This window comes from Miscanthus floridulus, chromosome 10 (genome assembly GCF_019320115.1).
Source record: "Miscanthus floridulus cultivar M001 chromosome 10, ASM1932011v1, whole genome shotgun sequence".
In the NCBI taxonomy this organism is placed as follows: Eukaryota; Viridiplantae; Streptophyta; class Magnoliopsida; order Poales; family Poaceae; genus Miscanthus; species Miscanthus floridulus.
The window spans coordinates 81,063,713-81,081,896 of record NC_089589.1 but is presented as its reverse complement, the minus strand read 5'-3'; the positions used below and the strand labels follow the sequence as shown (position 1 = coordinate 81,081,896).

General features: G+C 47.4%; 1 protein-coding gene across 1 annotated transcript; it reads right to left on the bottom strand.

Annotated features, from left to right (window-relative positions):
- Positions 1 to 9,245: 9,245 nt before the first annotated feature.
- On the bottom strand, positions 9,246 to 11,101 carry LOC136485297 (chalcone synthase H1-like). The gene is made up of 3 exons (XM_066482208.1): positions 11,065 to 11,101; positions 10,807 to 10,988; positions 9,246 to 10,270 (listed from the first exon to the last, which is right to left on the bottom strand). The coding sequence occupies exons 1-3, from the start codon at positions 11,073 to 11,075 to the stop codon at positions 9,246 to 9,248; spliced, it is 1,218 nt and encodes a 405-aa protein (XP_066338305.1). The 5' UTR covers positions 11,076 to 11,101.
- Positions 11,102 to 18,184: the final 7,083 nt, after the last annotated feature.

Sequence of the window (18,184 nt, the reverse complement as noted above, 5' to 3'; positions counted from 1 at the left end):
ACGTGCAGCAGTTTCTCCACGATCACGAGGGCGCGTCCGGCCGTCGTGTGATCGTATCGTGCGCAGCCTCTCGAACGTGGTTTTGCGCGGCGGCAAAGCAAAGTGGCGCACCGCCGTACGCAAGGGCTGACAGCGCCTAAGGGCCGGTGAGAAAGAGAATGGAGAGAGATAAAAAAATGAGAAAATTTTGTATTTGGCCCTAAAAATAATGCTCCTTTCTTATTTGACATCGAAACTGAAAATCTTTTCTATATGTCCTGAACTCGAGTTTTTCTTTCCTATTTGACACTTCCGTCAGTTTAGGTTGTTAACGGTGTCAAGTCCTATGTGAAAAGTCCGTTTTACCCCTAGAGTTTTTTACTAATCCTGGCATTCCATGGTTAATACTGCTATCTTTTATGAATGTTTTCCATGGTTAATATTGCTATCTTTTATGAATGTTTTTATCTTAAACTGCAATGCTTCATAAAAGATAGCAGTATTAACCATGGAATGCCTGGACTAGTAAAAAACTCTAGGGGTAAAATGGACTTTTCACATAGGACTTGACACCGTTAACAACCCAAACTAACGGAAGTGTCAAATAGGAAAAAAAAACTCGAGTTCAGGACATATAGGAAAGATTTTCAGTTTCGATGTCAAATAAGAAAGGAGCATTATTTTTAGGGCCAAATACAAAATTTTCTCTAAAAAAATCTATGTGTTTTTTATGCTAAAATACATGTACGTTGTATAGCATTTCTGAAAAAAAAAAGTCGCACCAAAACAGGGTTCACTTTTTAGTCTTTTAGATGTGATGAGATGATTAGAGACGAGAGACTTATAGTTTTCAAAACATGAATGTAGATGGCAACGAGACTAAGAATCATGGATAGATATGAATAGGAAACCTACTGTCTTTGCTTCTGAACTATAGATATAGAGAAATTTTACAATGGTTAGAAAAAACATAGATTATTCATTGAGCGAGATCGGATGGTGGAAAAATAGGATGTACCCAAATGAGAGTATCTGGAGGTACAAAACAGGTGGAGATAGTACCAAATTAGGTGGAAACCGTATCAAAATATGTGTGACAATATCTATTTTATATTTTATTTTTGAATAAGGGTAAATTAGTCATTTACCGGCTTCCATGCATATCGACCTGCAGTGATTGGTCCGTGAAGATGAGGCTTTCAGCGGCGGCGGCGATGTCCTTGACGCCGTAGCTACGATTTCGTTGACGGCGTCCGAGTTCGCATCAGGGCCGGCAGTAGCTTAGGGAAGACGATCGAGGCCTGGGAGGTGCACCAATGGCGACTTGGGCGGGCTGTACCGCGATGGCGAGGACGATGCGGAGCCGCGGAGGGGGACCTGTAACCATCAAGCGTGAACTCACAGATGCATCCTGGGATGCTGTCAGAGGCCATCGCCGCAGCCATGACTGAGAGACAAGCTGATTGAGTTTATCAGCTGAACTGAATCATATATAACTACATAATTGCCATGTGTGTTCCTGTTACTGTTTGTTTTTCCATACTACGTGCTTGCATCCTGCATCCTAGGCTTTCATGGCTTGCACACAAGAGAGGCTCTTCCTTCCACGCTAGGAAGACAAACAACCTCAATTACTAAAATACCCTCTATAATATATTTCTCAATTAATTACTTAGAAAATAGAAAATGAATAAAATATCTTGAGGTACCATGGTACTTTTCCAATAATTTATTTGATCGTAGCGGATTAAACACATTCATTTCTGTTAGTAATCACATGTAGCATACTTTTCTACCGTGAAAGCAAGCAAGCACGTAATTAGTAATATAATAACTAGTGAGCTACAACGATCTTACAGATCTTCTTCATCTTGGTCTTGAGGTGCGTGAGGTGATCGCTGTCGTTGACACGGAAGAACCAATCCGGGTAGTCCTGCAGCACGCACTTGGCCGGGTTGGCAGTCCCGATAGCCAGCACATTCGCCAGGCCGTCAGCTTGCATCGGAAACCTCAGTGATTCTTGTTCCGCAGCGGTTCTGCAACAATTTGGACCAAATTAAGCAAACAAGTAATCACACATACACACTGCTACAAAAGAAGAAAAAACTTAATTACCTCGCCGGCATGCAGCCGGTGGAAAGCTTGATGTTGCGGCCGCTCGCCGGCAGAGCTGAGATGTTAGCTCCGGTCACTACGGGAAACCGGCGATTTGACGAGTGCCGAAGTCTTTGCCGAGTGTATTTTATTGGACACTCGGCAAAGACCGTGTTTGCCGAGTGCCAAATAAAATACACTCGGCAAACAAAAACACACGGCAAAATACGTCTTTGCCGAGTGTTTTTTTTCTGGCACTCGGCAAAGATGTATTTTGCCGAGTGCTATTTTTTGGCACATGGCAAAATACGTCTTTGCCGAGTGTTTTTTTCTGGCACTCGACAAAGATGTATTTTGCCGAGTGCCTTTGTTTTGGCACTCGGCAAACAGGTTTTTTTGCCGTGTGCATTTTTTTGGCCCTCGGCAAATCAGTTTTTCGAAGCAATTTTTGAGGCCCTAAATGAATTCAAATGAAAAACTTTTCAACTACAAAGTTGTATAACTTCTCAAGATCTACAAAGTTTATTTTGGTCATTTCTTCATTTAACAAAGCGACAATAACGTTGTTCATAAAATCTACATCTCTCGTATTAGTTTCATGAAAGTAGAAGACAGATATATAAGATTTGTGAACAATGTTACTACCACTATGTCGGATAAACAAATGACCAAAATAAACTTTGTAGATCTTGGTAAGTTATGAAATTTTGTAGTTGGCAACATTTTGATTTGAAATCATCTTGTCATGCAAAAACGACGTTTGAATTTGAAAATTTTAAAATTTAAATTTTTCAAACGACCTCGGATGGAAAAACTTCCTAAATGAAAATTGTAGATCTCCAAAAGTTATGAAACTATGTAGTTGACAACTTTTTGATTTGAAATAATCTTATCATGCAAAACTACGTTTGAATCTCTCAAATTTAAAATTCAAATTTTTCAAACGACCTCGGATGGAAAAACTTACTAAATGAAAATTGTAGATCTCAAAAAGTTATGAAACTTTGTAGTTGACCACTTTTTTATTTGAATTCATTTAGGGTCTCAAACAAGCAATTTACTTTAAGTTTGCCGAGTGTCTTTTTTGGCACTCGGCAAAGCCATATTTTGCCGAGTGCTTATGTTTCGGCACTCGGCAAAGAGGCATTTTGCCGTGTGCATTTTTTTTGGCCCTCGGCAAATCAGTTTTTCGAATCAATTTTTGAGGCCCTAAATGAATTCAAATGAAAAACTTTTCAACTACAAAGTTGTATAACTTCTTAAGATCTACAAAGTTTATTTTGGTCATTTCTTCATTTTACAAAGTGACAATAACGTTGTTCATAAAATATATGTCTCATATTAGTTTCATGAAAGTAGAAGAGAGATATATATGATTTGTGAACAATGTTACTACCACTATGTCGGATGAACAAATGACCAAAATAAACTTTGTAGATCTTGAGAAGTTATGAAATTTTGTAGTTGGCAACATTTTGATTTGAAATCATTTTGTCATGCAAAAACGACGTTTGAATTTGAAAATTTTAAAATTTGAATTTTTTAAAAGACCTCGGATGGAAAAACTTCTTAAATAAAAATTGTAGATCTCTAAAAGTTATGAAACATTGTAGTTGGCAACTTTTTGATTTGAAAACATCTTGTCATGCAAAACTACGTTTGAATTTTCAAATTTTAAAATTCAAATTTTGTAAACGACCTCGAATGGAAAAACTTCCTAAACTAAAAGTGTAGATCTCGAAAAGTTATGAAACTTTGTAGTTCACAACTTTTTTATTTGAATTCGTTTAGGGCCTCAAACAAACAATTTACACTCGGTTTAGTATAATATATTAGGAACTAAAACGGAATCCAGACATAAGTGACAGTGTGGTGTAGTGGTAGAGGAGGTTTGTGCACAGCGGGAGGTCTCGGGTTCGAATCCCGTCCGCCGCGTAGCCGTGAAATTGACGCGAAAAAGCCGGAGATGGATGGGCGCTGACCGGTGGGGGCATCCAGCAATTAAAACAAATTTTCTATTTTTTTGGGTAAAAATTCCTATTTTTCGGGTTTTTTCGGTTCCAAAGGCTTTGCTGAGTGTCGATTTTTGACACTCGGCAAAGAACTGAGTGTCGATTTTTGGCACTCGGCAAAAAAATTTTTGCCGATAAAATCTTTGCCGAGAGACCTTTGCCGAGTGCGGCACTCGGCAAAGCCTTTGCCGAGTGCTTGGCTGGCTTTGCCGAGTGCCCCCAACACTCGGCAAAGAGGGCGTCTACAGTTGTGGGTGGCACCGGCGAACTGCAGACGACGACCATCATGGCAATGGCCCAACTGCCGCGATGGAGCTGGGCAGCGCAATGCGTTGGCAGCACAAAGGAGAGCCATTGCGCCGGCGGCAAACGATCGAGAGCTAGAGGTACTGAATAATGTGTTGCACTGGCTCCCCGGTGCGCGCACTACTTCAGCTCGGGATGGTGTACATGCGTTCAGGAGGATGAGCTACCTACTATATAGAGTGTTCCCCTGCATGCCATTAAACTCATTCTGATTCCCAAGCCATTCCATCGTTTCCTGAGCAAAGGGCATTAAGGGCGTGTTTGGCATAGCTCCACTCCGGAACTCCAGCAACTCCACCAAGAAATCCAGTCAAACACCCTAACTCCAAAACTCCATGGAGCAGCCAACTCCATGGAGCTGTAGTACAAAAGAAACTGAAGTTTTGGAGCACCTCTTTAGCTGCTCCAAAACAACCTCTTTTGAACCTCCTCGTGGAGTTGGTGGGTAATTACCCACCAATGCCACTGGTTACACAAAAAGTAACGTTTCGATCTATTCTTCTCAAGCCCCCACCCACGCCTCCTTTCCTTAGCCCCGCCGCCCGTCGCTGCCCAGCCCCGCCTCTCTCTCCTCCTCTCGCGCAGGACGGCGGCGCCGCTGCAGCAGGTGGGTGCCCAGGAGAGCGCCGCTAGCTTGGGGTGGCATCGGCACCCATCGGTCCACCACGCGGCTCGCAACACCTGCCCCCACCCGGCTGGCGAGCGGCTGGAATGCTGCTGGTACAGCGCGCGACGCATGGCGATGGCGCGTGGTGAGCCGGTGACGCGCGAGTCCGCGTCCACCGCGTGGCGCGGTAGGTTGCAGCTTGCAGCACTCGGCCGGTAGGTGCTGCTCCCACGTGCGCCCGTGGGTGCCGCACTGCCGCGCGGTCCGGCCGCATCGGAGAGGTCCACCGGATGATGATTGGGTCGACGTCGCAGAGGTGCTCGTCACGCCGGCGGCCGGGGGTGGCCTCACTAACGGCGCGTTCCTCGGCGTGCGGTCCGCGCCCGCCGGCAGCCACAGCATCTTCCCCGTCGGGAAGCTCTGGTCTGCATGTGATGTGCGAATTCTTCAGATTTGTTCCTCTGTTCTGTAAGCGATGCTTTTTTATTTGTTTTCCCATTCCCGGATAAGGTAATCAGTTCAATTTGTACGTGATGGTTCAGTAATCTGCTCGATTGATTCTGTGCACGCTCCTGCGCTGCCACCGCCGGATCCACGCTCGGCCGCCTCCCAGATACGCGTAGTGTGAAAACTATCCAGTCCGAAAACTATCTAGGCGAAGAAGAAGATGGGATAGGGAGGATGACAAGTGGGGCCTGAATCGAAGGGCAATAATGACAATCCACACTGAAATCGGTCTTTTTTGGAGCTGAGAGCACCTATCTAGCCAAACACCCCATTTTCGTTCTAGAGTTCTGGAGTGGAGCTGGCTCCACTTGGAGTTCTGGAGTGGAGCAGCTCTACCCGGAGTTGGAGCCATGCCAAACAGGGCCTAAGAATGAACGGGTGTTAAGTTTGACTCCTCGGTTGACTAGTCCAGTCGTGCCCACCCTGCAGGCCTGCATGCATCTGCGTCCGTGGGAGTGGGACTGCGGGCGGAAGCCTGCATGCATCTGTTCTAGCGATGCTAAACATTCACTCCTACACAAAACAGAAAATCACCGTCGAACCATCTCTACCGGATATATATACATTAGTCGATAGTCGATGGCGCCGGCGACCGATCGAGCTACGGAGTAGGTACTGAATAATGTGTTGCACTGGCTGCCCATTGCACTATCTACCTCAGCTCGGGATGGTGCACGGCAAGTTCGTTCTCTTCCCCTTTTCCCCCTCTTTGATTTGGATCTGTTTTCCTCTTATCCGAACCATTGAGTGTTGGGGATTAGTGTTTAGATCTAGGGTTAGGGTTCGGTATCCGACCCTCCTTTTTTCCCCTTTCTCTGATTTGCTTTTGTGATCTTGCTTTTCTTTTCGGAGTTCATCCGAATGGATCTAGGGTTAGGGTTTCATTTTCTTTTGATTTCTTTTTCTTTTCAGAGTTCATCCGAATCGGTTCCCTTCCCTTTTTCTTTTCTCTTCTTCTTCCCCAATCGGATCTTGATCTTATTTGCTTTTCTTTGTGTTGACCGATTGGGGTTAGGGTTCGTGTGCCGACCCCTTTTCTTTATTCTTTTTCTTTTCGCTTGTTCACCCGAAAAAGGGGATATAGGGTTAGGTCTTAGGGTTCGGCCAAATCCGAACCCACTCTTCTTTCTCACGCGAGTTAGGGTTAGAGTTGGGAAAAACCCTCTTTCTTGTCAGATCCGAACTATATTTGATCTTTTCTGTTCTTTGCCGTGCGCCGTCGAACGGTGCGGCTTCTTTCCCCACGCGGTGGCGGTGGTGACCGGGGTTCTAGTGACGTCCGCCACCCCCGGTCCTTTCCCTTTTCTTTTACCCGGTTAGGGTTAGGGTTACACAGAGGCAACCTGGCTCTGGTACCATTGTTAGAATCGATGATTACCTCTCTGTGTGACCCGTAGATCTGGGAAGGCTCCTCGCCTTTCTCTGTTGAGGCGCATCGGCAAGCGTGGACGCCGATGCTGCGGCGTAGTAGGCGTCCAGTGTAGAGACAGCTCCGGCTCGGTGTAGTCCTCGCGGACGCCGGTGCTCGGCGCGGCCGGTGAGGAGACGAGGTGGCGATCCCGTGGTGTTCCCGTGGCCTGCAGAGGTGACGGCGGTCGTCGGTGGGCACATCCCGTCGCTGGCAGCACCTCTTTAGGATCGGATTAGGGTTTTCTGTAGGTGGGATGGCGGCTCCGTTCAACCTCGTGACCCGAGCCCAGTTCCCCACTCCTCTATATATATGTGCTGTGCGACAGGGGCCCACCAACCAGTTAGGGTTGGGCTCCCCCGATCATGGAGCAGAGGCAAGGGCCCAATAGACCGTTGGGCCTATTGGTGGATATCAACTAACACTTAGGACTCCTCACCGTCATCGCCGGCGGCGTAGGTGGAGGAGCACGACATGCACGCTGCCGCCAGGAAGACAGGCACGGGAGGGAGGGGACAGATCCAACGGATGTTTGGATATACATGTCTTTTGATCCAGTCCAATCCGATGTCTTTGCGCCTTATGCCAATGGATATCCACATCCAAACAGTATCCGTCCAATTAAATTCAGAGTGGGTTAAATCCATTTGCACTTCTGATGATCCAAATCCACTTCCAGGTTTAGGTACAACCATTAGGAATGGGACGGATCTGCTCCTCTCTCTAAACAAGTCTATTTCTAAAGTTATTCTAAGTCAACCTTTTTTATGTTTGACTAAATTATATAAAAGAGTACAAATATTGATGACATCAATGAGTATATTGTATTTGTGCGTCTGTTTTGTACATGGGCACAGCTCGGAGGGAGTACGTCTGTTTTGTACACTAGACTGGAGGGAGTACGTCTGTTTTGTACACGGGCACAGCTCGGGTAGCTGGCCTGGTTGAGTGGGTTAATTTTGTTAGGGCAGTCCACTGCATTGAATAGGTATGACATCGATTAGGGCGTCCATCAATTAAGTAAAATGATGACGTGATATTGAAATTAACAAAGAGAGAAAAAAATAGTTTCTTAAAAAAATGTCATCAATGTTAGAAGGTGTTCATCACCAGCATGAGACCTTGTGAAACCAGTTAAGGGCATGTACAACGGGCAGACAGCTGCTGTCTGTAAGTTTTTGGGATTTACAATATAGACAGCTAAACAGACAGCTCATACAACCCACAGACAGCTACTGTCTATTTGGCTATCTACAAATCATTTAATGCTTACATGTAGCCGTGATCAATCATGAATATCATTTCTATGTACCATTGTGTATACCATTGTGTTGCTAATTGATACAAAATAAATCCTTCAAAGTAAATCATATATCCTTCAAACTATTTAATGATTACATGTAGCAGTGATCAAATGTGAATATGGTTCATCTATACCATTATGTTGCTTGTTGATATAAAAGAAATCAAACATAAATAAGATGAACATGATTATAATATTTCTCATCAATATAAATGATATATTAATTTATTTATATCTAGATTTAAATCAAATTTATTCCATGCCAAATTGCTTTCTCCCCAAATGTTCACATACTACAATCTTCTACGGACCAAAATATTCAGGATCATTGACTGACCCCATAGACCAAGGGAGGATCACTGTATATATCAGACATGCAGACGAGCTGCCATCTCTGTATCAGTTGCTAGTGTATACTTTTGCAGCATGTAATGAACCGTGTCAGAGTCCATGCCAGGCGCGACGGAAGGGATTTGGCGCGCAATGCTCATCTCTCGTGCACACCCGCAGCCGATCCGCACGGTGTACCTCGGCTCGACGAGATCGCCTGGGAGCACGAGCTCTTGCGCCGTCGTCTCGCCAAGAGACGGCTTCTCCCTCTTTCTTCATTTATTGCGCTAGATGGAGGTGTTTTCTGCAATTTTGTCATCATGGAGACGGCATCTCAAAGCCCGTTGTACGTGCCCTAATACTAGAGATCTAGACAGAGCGAGGTGCGCCCTTCGTGAGTTGTACGCTCATTGCTCTGAAATAAGAAATACATTTCAACCATCAGCCAACTTATGAAAATAACCATTCCCATTGGATTAAAAAATAAATAGTATTTTGTCCAACAATTATTTTATCGAAATTCTGGCTTGTAGAAAGAAGCCAGGGGCAATCACAAATAAAGCAGAAACTTAAAAAAAGGCATGTCCATTGCATGCATGCATTAATTGATGAAATCCGGCCATCTTGAGAGATTATCTCGCTCTTGTGAGGGAACTTTATTCTGATGATGAAGTACTTGCAGGTACCTCCTGGCTCCAGCTAATTTCCCATGGCCCGCAGCAGCATGGTCTCAACGGTAAGCCCTGGTCCGAACCCCACCATGGCTCCCCACTCAGATTCCTTCTCCATATCCTCAACACCATCCTCCTTGTCACCGTTGCTGTGGCGGCAGCGACGACGCATTTCATCAAGAACAAAGATGATGGTGACGCCACTCATGTTACCGTACTCACTCAGCACCCGGCGGCTTGCTTTGAGCTTGCACTCATCCAGACCAAGAGCATCCTGGACGCCATCCAAGACGGCGCGGCCTCCGGGGTGCACCACCCAAAAGAGGTCATTCCAGTCGCCACTCATCAGCTGGCCTAGCGCCAGCGGCTGCCATGCGTCCACAAGGCATCGCTCAATGTTGGCAGCAACCAGCGACGGCAGCTCGCTGGAAAGCTCGTAGACAAGCCCGCACTTACCGAGCGTCGTGGAGACGACGTGCTCGGTCCACGGTATGGCTGCCTGAGCCGACGACACCATCTCGAAGAGCGGACGCTCGGTGCCCGCCTCCGGGTCGGAGCCGACGACGACAGCGCCTGCACCGTCCCCAAACAGCGCCGGCACCACCAGCGTGTCGGTGCGGGCCTCGTCCGGCGCGCGGAAGAAGACGAGGGTGATCTCGGCGCAGGCGACGAGGACGCGCGCCCCGCGGTTGTTCTCGGCGATGTCCTTGGCGAGGCGGAGCGCGACGGAGCCGGAGTTGCAGCCGTTGTAGTAGAGCATGGTGCGCTGCACGCTGGCTCCGAGTCCCAGCAGCGACGCGAGGCGGAGGTCCGCGCCGGGCATGTGGGTGGCTGAGTAGGTGCAGAAGATAACGTGCGTGATGTCAGACGCTGGTCGGCCCCACTCGGCGATCGCGTTGGCCCCCGCGGCCGCGGCGAGCTCCGGCACGGCGGTGGCCGCGATAGCTTGGCGGGCGTCGAGGGATGGCAGCGTGCCGTCGAGGAAGTCCGGGTGGCTGCGGAGCAGCTCTTCGTCGTGGTGGAAATAGCGTTTGTGGATCTCAGTTTTCCCGCCTGCATGCGAAACGATGCAATAATTCATTCTTTCATTATTACTTACTTCTATAGTTCGGAAGACATGAATATTGATGGGAACAAGATATATTAAAGAATCACGCAATAAATATGAATAGGAAATATGCACGTTGTTTCTGAACTCTCTCTCTCTCTTTATATATATATATATATATATATATATATATATATATATATATATATATATATATATATATATATATATATATATAGTTTGCGCAATACATATTATTTTTCTACATTAATTTTCAACGATATGGATTTCTCTGTTTACTGAACTACTTTATGAATTTGTCCAACCAAATGAAAGGCGTCAGCTATATTCATTTTACTTGATAACTATGAGATGTCTTCAGCTACATAAATCAATATCACATACAATTGACATTGAAGAGGACTACATGAAAAAATGCACTCTATGCTAGGTCTGTACCATATACTCATCCATAACATATCAGCACATACTTTTGATCTAAAGCAATCGTAAGTAGTAAGTACTACTAGAATAATCTTACAGATCTTCTTCATCTTGGTCTTGAGGTGGGTGAGGTGATCGCTGTCGGTGACACGGAAGAACCAATCCGGGTAGTCCTCCTGCAGTACGCAGTTCGCCGGGTTGGCAGTCCCGATAGCCAGCACATTCGCCAGGCCGTCAGCTTGCATCGGAAACCTCAGTGATTCTTGTTCCGCAGCGGTCCTGCAACAATTTGGACCAAATTAAGCAGACAAGTAATCACACATACACACTGCTACAAAAGAAGAAAAAAACTTACCTCGCCGGCATGCAGCCGGTGGAAAACTTGATGTTGCGGCCGCTCGCCGTCAGAGCTGAGATGTTAGCTCCGGTGGCACCGGCGAACTGCAGACGACGACCATCATGGCAATGGCCCAACTGCCGCGATGGAGCTGGGCAGCGCAATGCGTTGGCAGCACAAAGGAGAGCCATTGCGCCGGCGGCAAACGATCGAGAGCTAGAGGTACTGAATAATGTGTTGCACTGGCTGCCCGGTGCGCGCACTACTTCAGCTCGGGATGGTGTACATGCGTTCAGGAGGATGAGCTACCTACTATATATAGAGTGTTCCCCTGCATGCCATTAAACTCATTCTGATTCCCAAGCCATTCCATCGTTTCCTGAGCAAAGGGCATTAAGAATGAACGGGTGTTAAGTTTGACTCCTCGGTTGACTAGTCCAGTCGTGCCCACCCTGCAGGCCTGCATGCATCTGCGTCCGTGGGAGTGGGACTGCGGAAGCCTGCATGCATCTGTTCGAGCGATGCTAAACATTCACTCCTACACAAAACAGAAAATCACCGTCGAACCATCTCTACCGGATATATATACATTAGTCGATAGTCGATGGCGCCGGCGACCGATCGAGCTACGGAGTAGGTACTGAATAATGTGTTGCACTGGCTGCCCATTGCACTATCTACCTCAGCTCGGGATGGTGCACATGTGTTCAGGAGGATGAGCTACCTATATATATAGTGTTCCCCTGCATGCCATTAAACTCAGGGGATGTTTGGTTCTTTAGTCGCTTCTAAAATTTATGTCACATCGAATATTTAGATATTAATAAAGAGCATTAAATATAAATTAATTATAAAATCAATTACATAAATAAAGGCTAATTTACGAGATGATTTTTTAAGCCTAATTAATCTATCATTAGCACATGTTTACTGTAACACCACGTTGTCAAATCATGGACTGATTAGGCTTAAAAGATTCGTCTCGCAAATTAGTCGTAAGTTGTGTAATTAGTTTTGTAATTAGTCTATATTTAATACTCCATGCATGTGTCTAAACATTCGATGTGACAGGAATTTTAGATGAGCATCTAGAAACCAAACACCCCCTTATTCTGGTTCCCAAGCGGCAGCCATTTCATCGTTTCCTAAGCAAAACGCATTAAGAATCTACCCTACCCTAATTATACATCAGTTAGAATAAATCTACAGCTACACAACAAATGCCTGCTCCACAGTCATAACCTATGCTACATCTATATCCATGAATGTACCTAAAAAAATATAACACCATCAAAACAGATATATTAGATTATCTCTTAGCCATTCGCTCTGGTTAGTGGTACAGACGGCTCATGTTTAATGTCCCCTTCCGCGGACCTCCCCCGCGCGCCCTCGGCCCACGCACTGCACGGGCTTCAACACGGCAAACCCGAGGCAACCACGGTTCGATTCCCCGCACCGCTCCTTTTATTTTCTTCCGAAAAGAAAATGGTAATTGTAAGCGGAGGGGATGGCCGGCGACGAGCGGTTGGCGAGGGGGCGCCCACGGCTTGGACGCGGCGGTGTGGAACACGCGCGTCGACGGCTGCTGCTGGCCCGACGGCGACCTGGCGCCTGCGCCGCGGCCGCACCTTGGTTTTTCCACCCGGCGACGGCGGCGGGTGGTCCGGAGCAGGGGTGTCCGCTAGGGTTTCGCGGGCGGGGCGCGGATGGCCTCGTGGTCTGGGCCGAGCTGGGCGCAGGCGGGAGGGTGCTGGGGGCGCGGCCATCGTCGCCGGCACGCGAGCGGGCGTGAGTCGCGCGAACGGGCGAATAGGAGGCGAACGCTCACGGCCGGTTCCACGCTGCCGGCCGCATCTAGCCGCGCCGCCGTGCGCCAGTTTCATGGAGGCAGGAGGCCACGACGGGCTTAGGGCTGACGGGTGCTGGCCACCACGCGCGGACGCCCGGCGGCGCCAGGCTGCGACTCTTTCTCGATTCCGTCCTTGGCATCGCGGCATCGGCGACAGGGCGCCGCGCCGCCGCGGTGCCGTGTCGTGGCTGCCAGCGTCGTCGTGTCCTTCCTGTGGTCCAACGCGATGGGAGCTACGGCGCGCTTCCAGACTCCTCCATTCTGCTTATTTCTTGCTCGACCTTGTTTTCTTTGGGATTCTGAAATATGGTTGCCGAAGGGGAGTTGGCTGTTCCCAGCAAAGTATCTGTGCAGTAAAGATGGCAACGGGGAATTCCCCGTCGGAGGTTGCCTCCCCATCCCCGTCCCCGCGGGGAGAAAAAATCCCCGTCCCTGTCCCCGCCAAAGCTCACGGGGACGATTTCTCCCCCATCCCCGCCCCCGCGAGGGGAAAAATCCCCGTCGGGGATCCCCGTCCCCGCATTTGTTCATCACCATTCAGGTTAATTCATCATCATTCACATGAGTTCATCGACACAATATTAGAGTACACCACGAATCACAATCCAAAATAGCTAAATAGCAAGAAGCAGGATATTAATCATCACAAAGGTGTAGAACTAGGGTTATTGTTGTTATATATACTCAGAAGACATTGGGCCTTCGTGGGCTGGTTGGGCCATCAGGAAAGAGAGCAAAGCCTGTATATAAACGGGGCGGGGATGCGGGTATCGGGGACGGGGAATGCTCCCCCAGACCCGTCCCCGCCAAACCCGACGGGGGACGTTTTCTCCCCGTTTAGATCCCCGTGGGGGCATATTTGACTCCATCCCCGTCCCCTAATAAGGGAATTCCCCGCGGGGAATCGGGGATCGGGTCCCCGTTGCCATCTTTACTGTGCAGGCCGGTCACATAACAAGAGGTGCTGTGGTGAGTTGCTTTGCTTTTGCCTTCTGTCTTTCTTCCCGTCCTTAGGATGTGCGATATGGTCTCTGCTGACGTGTTCTACCAGCAGATTTCTTATGTTTGCTGTTGTTAATAGGTCTGCACTACCTGAATCCTGCTCTTTGCCGAGTGTTTTTATGTTTGCCGAGTATATTCCCTCAGACATTCGGCGAATAAGTGATTTGCCGAGTGCTGCGCTAAAAACACTCTGCAAAATAGGGGGTTTGCCGAGTGTAAAAAAAAACACTCGGCAAAGAGCAGGTTTGCCGAGTGTCAAAAAAAACATTCGGCAAAGAAATAAAATATTATTTCTGGAAAAGAAGGAGAAGAAAAAAAATAAAAAAAATCTTTGATGAGGGCTAGATCTACGATACTCGGCAAAGAAATATAAAATATTTTTTCTGGAAAAGAAGGAGAAGAAAAAAATAAAAAAATATTTGCCGAGTGCTAGGTCTGCAACACTCCGCAAAGAAATATAAATTTTTTTCTGAAAAAAAGAAGAAGAAAAAAATAAAAAAACCCTTTGCCGAGTGCTAGATTTACAACACTCGGCAAATTTTTTTTCCTGGAAATAAAAGCCGCACACCGCGCCCTCCGTCACCCCGCACGCCCCTCTCCCTCCTCCTCCTCCGGCGCCCTCCCCTGCTCCCTCTCCCTCCTCCTCCAGCGGCCTCCCCTGCTCCCTCTCCGGCCCGGATCTGGCGCGGCCCCCCTCCTCCTCCCTCTCCTGCCTGGATCGAGCGTGCTCACTTCCTCTCCCACACCGAGCGGCACGCAGCCTCCGCTCCCTCCCCACAGCGGCGGCGCTCGCCCTCTCTGCCCCCATAGCGGCGGTGGGCACCCTGGCAAGGAGGAGGCCTGGCCTCGGTGAGGAGGTGCCCCAGCGGAGAGTGCCCTGGTGAGGAGCCCCGGCCCCGCGACGAGGAGCCCCGGCGGGTGCCCTGGAAAGGAGGATCCTCGGCGGCCCAGAGGAGCAGCGCCCCGGCGGCCCAGAGCCTGGATCTGGCCTCAGCTCTCTCTCCCTCCCCTCCCTCCCCACAGCGCCGCCCTCCAGCGGTGGATCCAGGGCGGTGGCTCCTTCCTCCAGCGGTGGATCCAGAGCTCCCGGTGGCGGATCCAGAGCGGTGCCTCCTTCCTTCGGCCGCGGATCCAGGGCGGTGCCGCCCGTCGGCGGTGGATCCAGGGCGCTGGCGCCCCCCCCCCCCCCCGTGGCGGATCCAGGGCGCTGGTGGATCCAACGAGCGGCGGCGGTGGGCCAGCGTCGGAGCGGCTGATGCTTTTTTTTATTTTTTCAAAAAATGTTTGCCGAGTGTTTTTGGGGCACTCGGCAAAGTCTTCGCCGAGTGTCCGATGAAAAACACTCGGCACAGTTAGTTTGTCGATGAAATTTTTGCCGAGTGCCCTTTACCGAGTGTTACACTCGGCAAACCCTTTGCCAAGTGTATTTGTGGCTTTGCCGTGTGCCCTAGGCACACGGCAAAGCTCCCGTTCCCGGTAGTGCTGGATCATGAGAGGATAAACTTCTTGTGAGCATTCCACGCTTCAGAATCTTCCACGCGTGGTAATAAGTGACTTCATGCCTTATGTAATGTTTTGTTTAGATTTCAGTTTTATGTGTGACTTCATGCCATCATTGTCTTAGTCCTCTATTCCCTGTATAATCTCTCGTCTTATGTGTGCCATACACCTTGTCTTATCTAGGGAGATTTATTTATTAGTTTTTTAGTAGCTTTATTTAGTTATACAGGTCGACATGGCTGCCTTCTAAAATGCTTATTTTGGATTCCAGTGGCGTCATCATTGCCTTAATCCTCCACTGCCCGTGTAATCTTATCTTATGTGTGGCAAACACCTTGTGTTAGCTATGGGGATTTATTATTTTTCTATTACTTTTACTTACATATATCTTGGCATGGCTCACAGGATAATGCATTTTTTTTGCTTCCTTTTGCAATAAGTAGCTAACTTTATAGAGTGACAGTGATGCTGCTGACGCTGGACACACGCCTAAGAAGACCAGGACCAAGGAGCAGTCTGCCGGTAAAAAAAATGACCCCCCTCATAGTCATACGCATTGGAACAAGGTTCGTTTCTTCCTTAACAGACCCTTTAGTATTAGTGTATTACCCACCTTATTATTCACCCATTCTTATAATTCACGACAAGGACAAAACCATCAGCGACAAGAGTGTTGGCGCCAAGAAGGCCACCCCTCCGGAAGCTAATTAAATCCGGTAATACCTCCATCCCTCGCGATAAGGTGACAAATCAATCTGATTATGATGCCTCCGGTTGCGATCCCTTCTAATGAGTCTAGCGTCTCAATCTGATTTATGTGGATTGTGCACGTAGATCTACTCTATTTCTCAATATAGTAGAGATTCTCTCGAATGTGTATTATTATTTCTCAAAATTTTCACTATAATTTTTCCTTTACGAATAAACCTTTTTATGTGCAAAGCTGAACTATACTCATGTGTATCCCTGAAATAAAGCCGTGGCGTTAGCACATGCACTGTACTGAAATAAAGTTGGTGTCAATGCAAAGGGATAAGAGTCACTGTTCTGACGGGCAATAATATGATGCATGAAAATGCTATCAGCAACCCAAATAATGTAAGAGGGTGACTGCTTTTTACAAGCTCTTTGGTATTGCAACCTTCTGAATATCTGCATAAATGTCAGTGCAAATAATTTTATAACTTTGAAACTTGCAAAATGGCGGAGCTCAAATTTAGTTTGGAAATGATGCAAGTTGTGTTGATTACCGATGGGCGACAGGCCATGATGCTACCAATGACACCAGCCTACTCCATCAGAGGTGAGATGAAGCTCCAAAATACCCATTGCTATCTGATTAACAAACTGATCTTCTGTCAGATACAGAAGAATGAAGGATCTAGAAATATTGCAAATCCTATGAGAGGAGCAAAGATTCTAGAAATAAATCCTCATGGCCGACTATACTTTTTCACTTGCAGCTATCTTTTGGTCTAAGTCGCTTTGGATACATGTATATCGTTCTGGATGATCTTTTGGGGCTGGTGTGCTTTTTTAAATGCCCCTCTGTTATATGCCACCCTGTATTTTTCAAAAATCGAAGTGTAACGATTATCCCTCTGTTAGCTGCTCGTGACATGTGAGCCTAGGCATACATTGTGGATGTAGCAATTGTTCCACATCAGCAACCACAAATGTTTGGTTGTTGTCGTGTGCATCCCTGAAATGCTGCTGGGCTTTAAGTTTCCACTCCTCGGTGGACTAGTCCAGTCCTGCCCACCCTGCATGCATGCATGCATCTGTGGGACTGCCGAAGCCGAACAACAAAACAGCCTTTGAATTGACCATTTTTTACTCCTTTGATATGAATTGAAATACTGGCCTCGGTACTCTAAGGCCAGTCTTATTGGGGTTTCATCAGAGTTTTATAAGTATTAAGGCCCCGTTTGGCAGGGCTTCACTTCACTAGTGAAGCAATTTTTTTTGGCTTCAGCTCCACGAACAGTTCCACCGGTGAAGCTGAAGCGGTTTTGGTAAACCGTTTAGCAAAATGGCTTCCATGTGAGAGCATGTTTTTAGGAGTCTGGAGGAGGAGCCGGGAGAAGCCACTTTTTTTGGCTCCATCCCACCCAAAATCACTGTGAGAGCATGTTTTTACGGGCTTCACAAGTGAAGCTATTTTACTTTACCCCGTTTGGTAGAAAACGGCTCCAAACGGCTCCTGAAGCCGGTGGAGAAGCCCTGACAAATGGGGCCTAAATAAGCTGACGTGGCATGATATTTATGAAGAGAGTAGTGATGAAAATTTCATAGGATGAAACTCATCTACACTGTTTCCAACACATACATAGGAGTCTTAAAAACAGTGAGATGAAACTCCCATTGTGACTAGCCTAATGTCACATTTGACGTGTTGTTTGTTCAGCTGGTAACTGTATCGAGCCGGGATTACAGCACGACGCAACTGATCCCTCCATCCATTTTGGCGGTGCTAAACATTATACAACAAAACAGCTCTCGAACCATCACTACTGGGTGTGCATATAGTCTAATTTGTACAATATTTAGTCTCTTGCTTTAGTCTAGATACTATTTTATATTTACATGGGACCACCTGTTAGTGTCACATATCGGTTCCTGTGGTACCCAAGAATGGAAGAGGAGCCTTGGTTACCATGATCAGCTGGGCGACGACAGCAATGACAAGTTGCACACACCCTCTCTCTCTCCTCTACCACATGCATGGTGCTGACGTGGTGGTCCATTCACCGATTGTTATACCTGCTTTGATTACGCTTCACT

Excerpts from the sequence above, each read along its gene's own strand:
- LOC136485297 (XM_066482208.1), bottom strand. Across the intron at positions 10,271-10,806 it reads GACCAAGATGAAGAAGATCT|GCGGGAAAACTGAGATCCAC; the intron begins GTAAGATTATTC and ends TTTCGCATGCAG.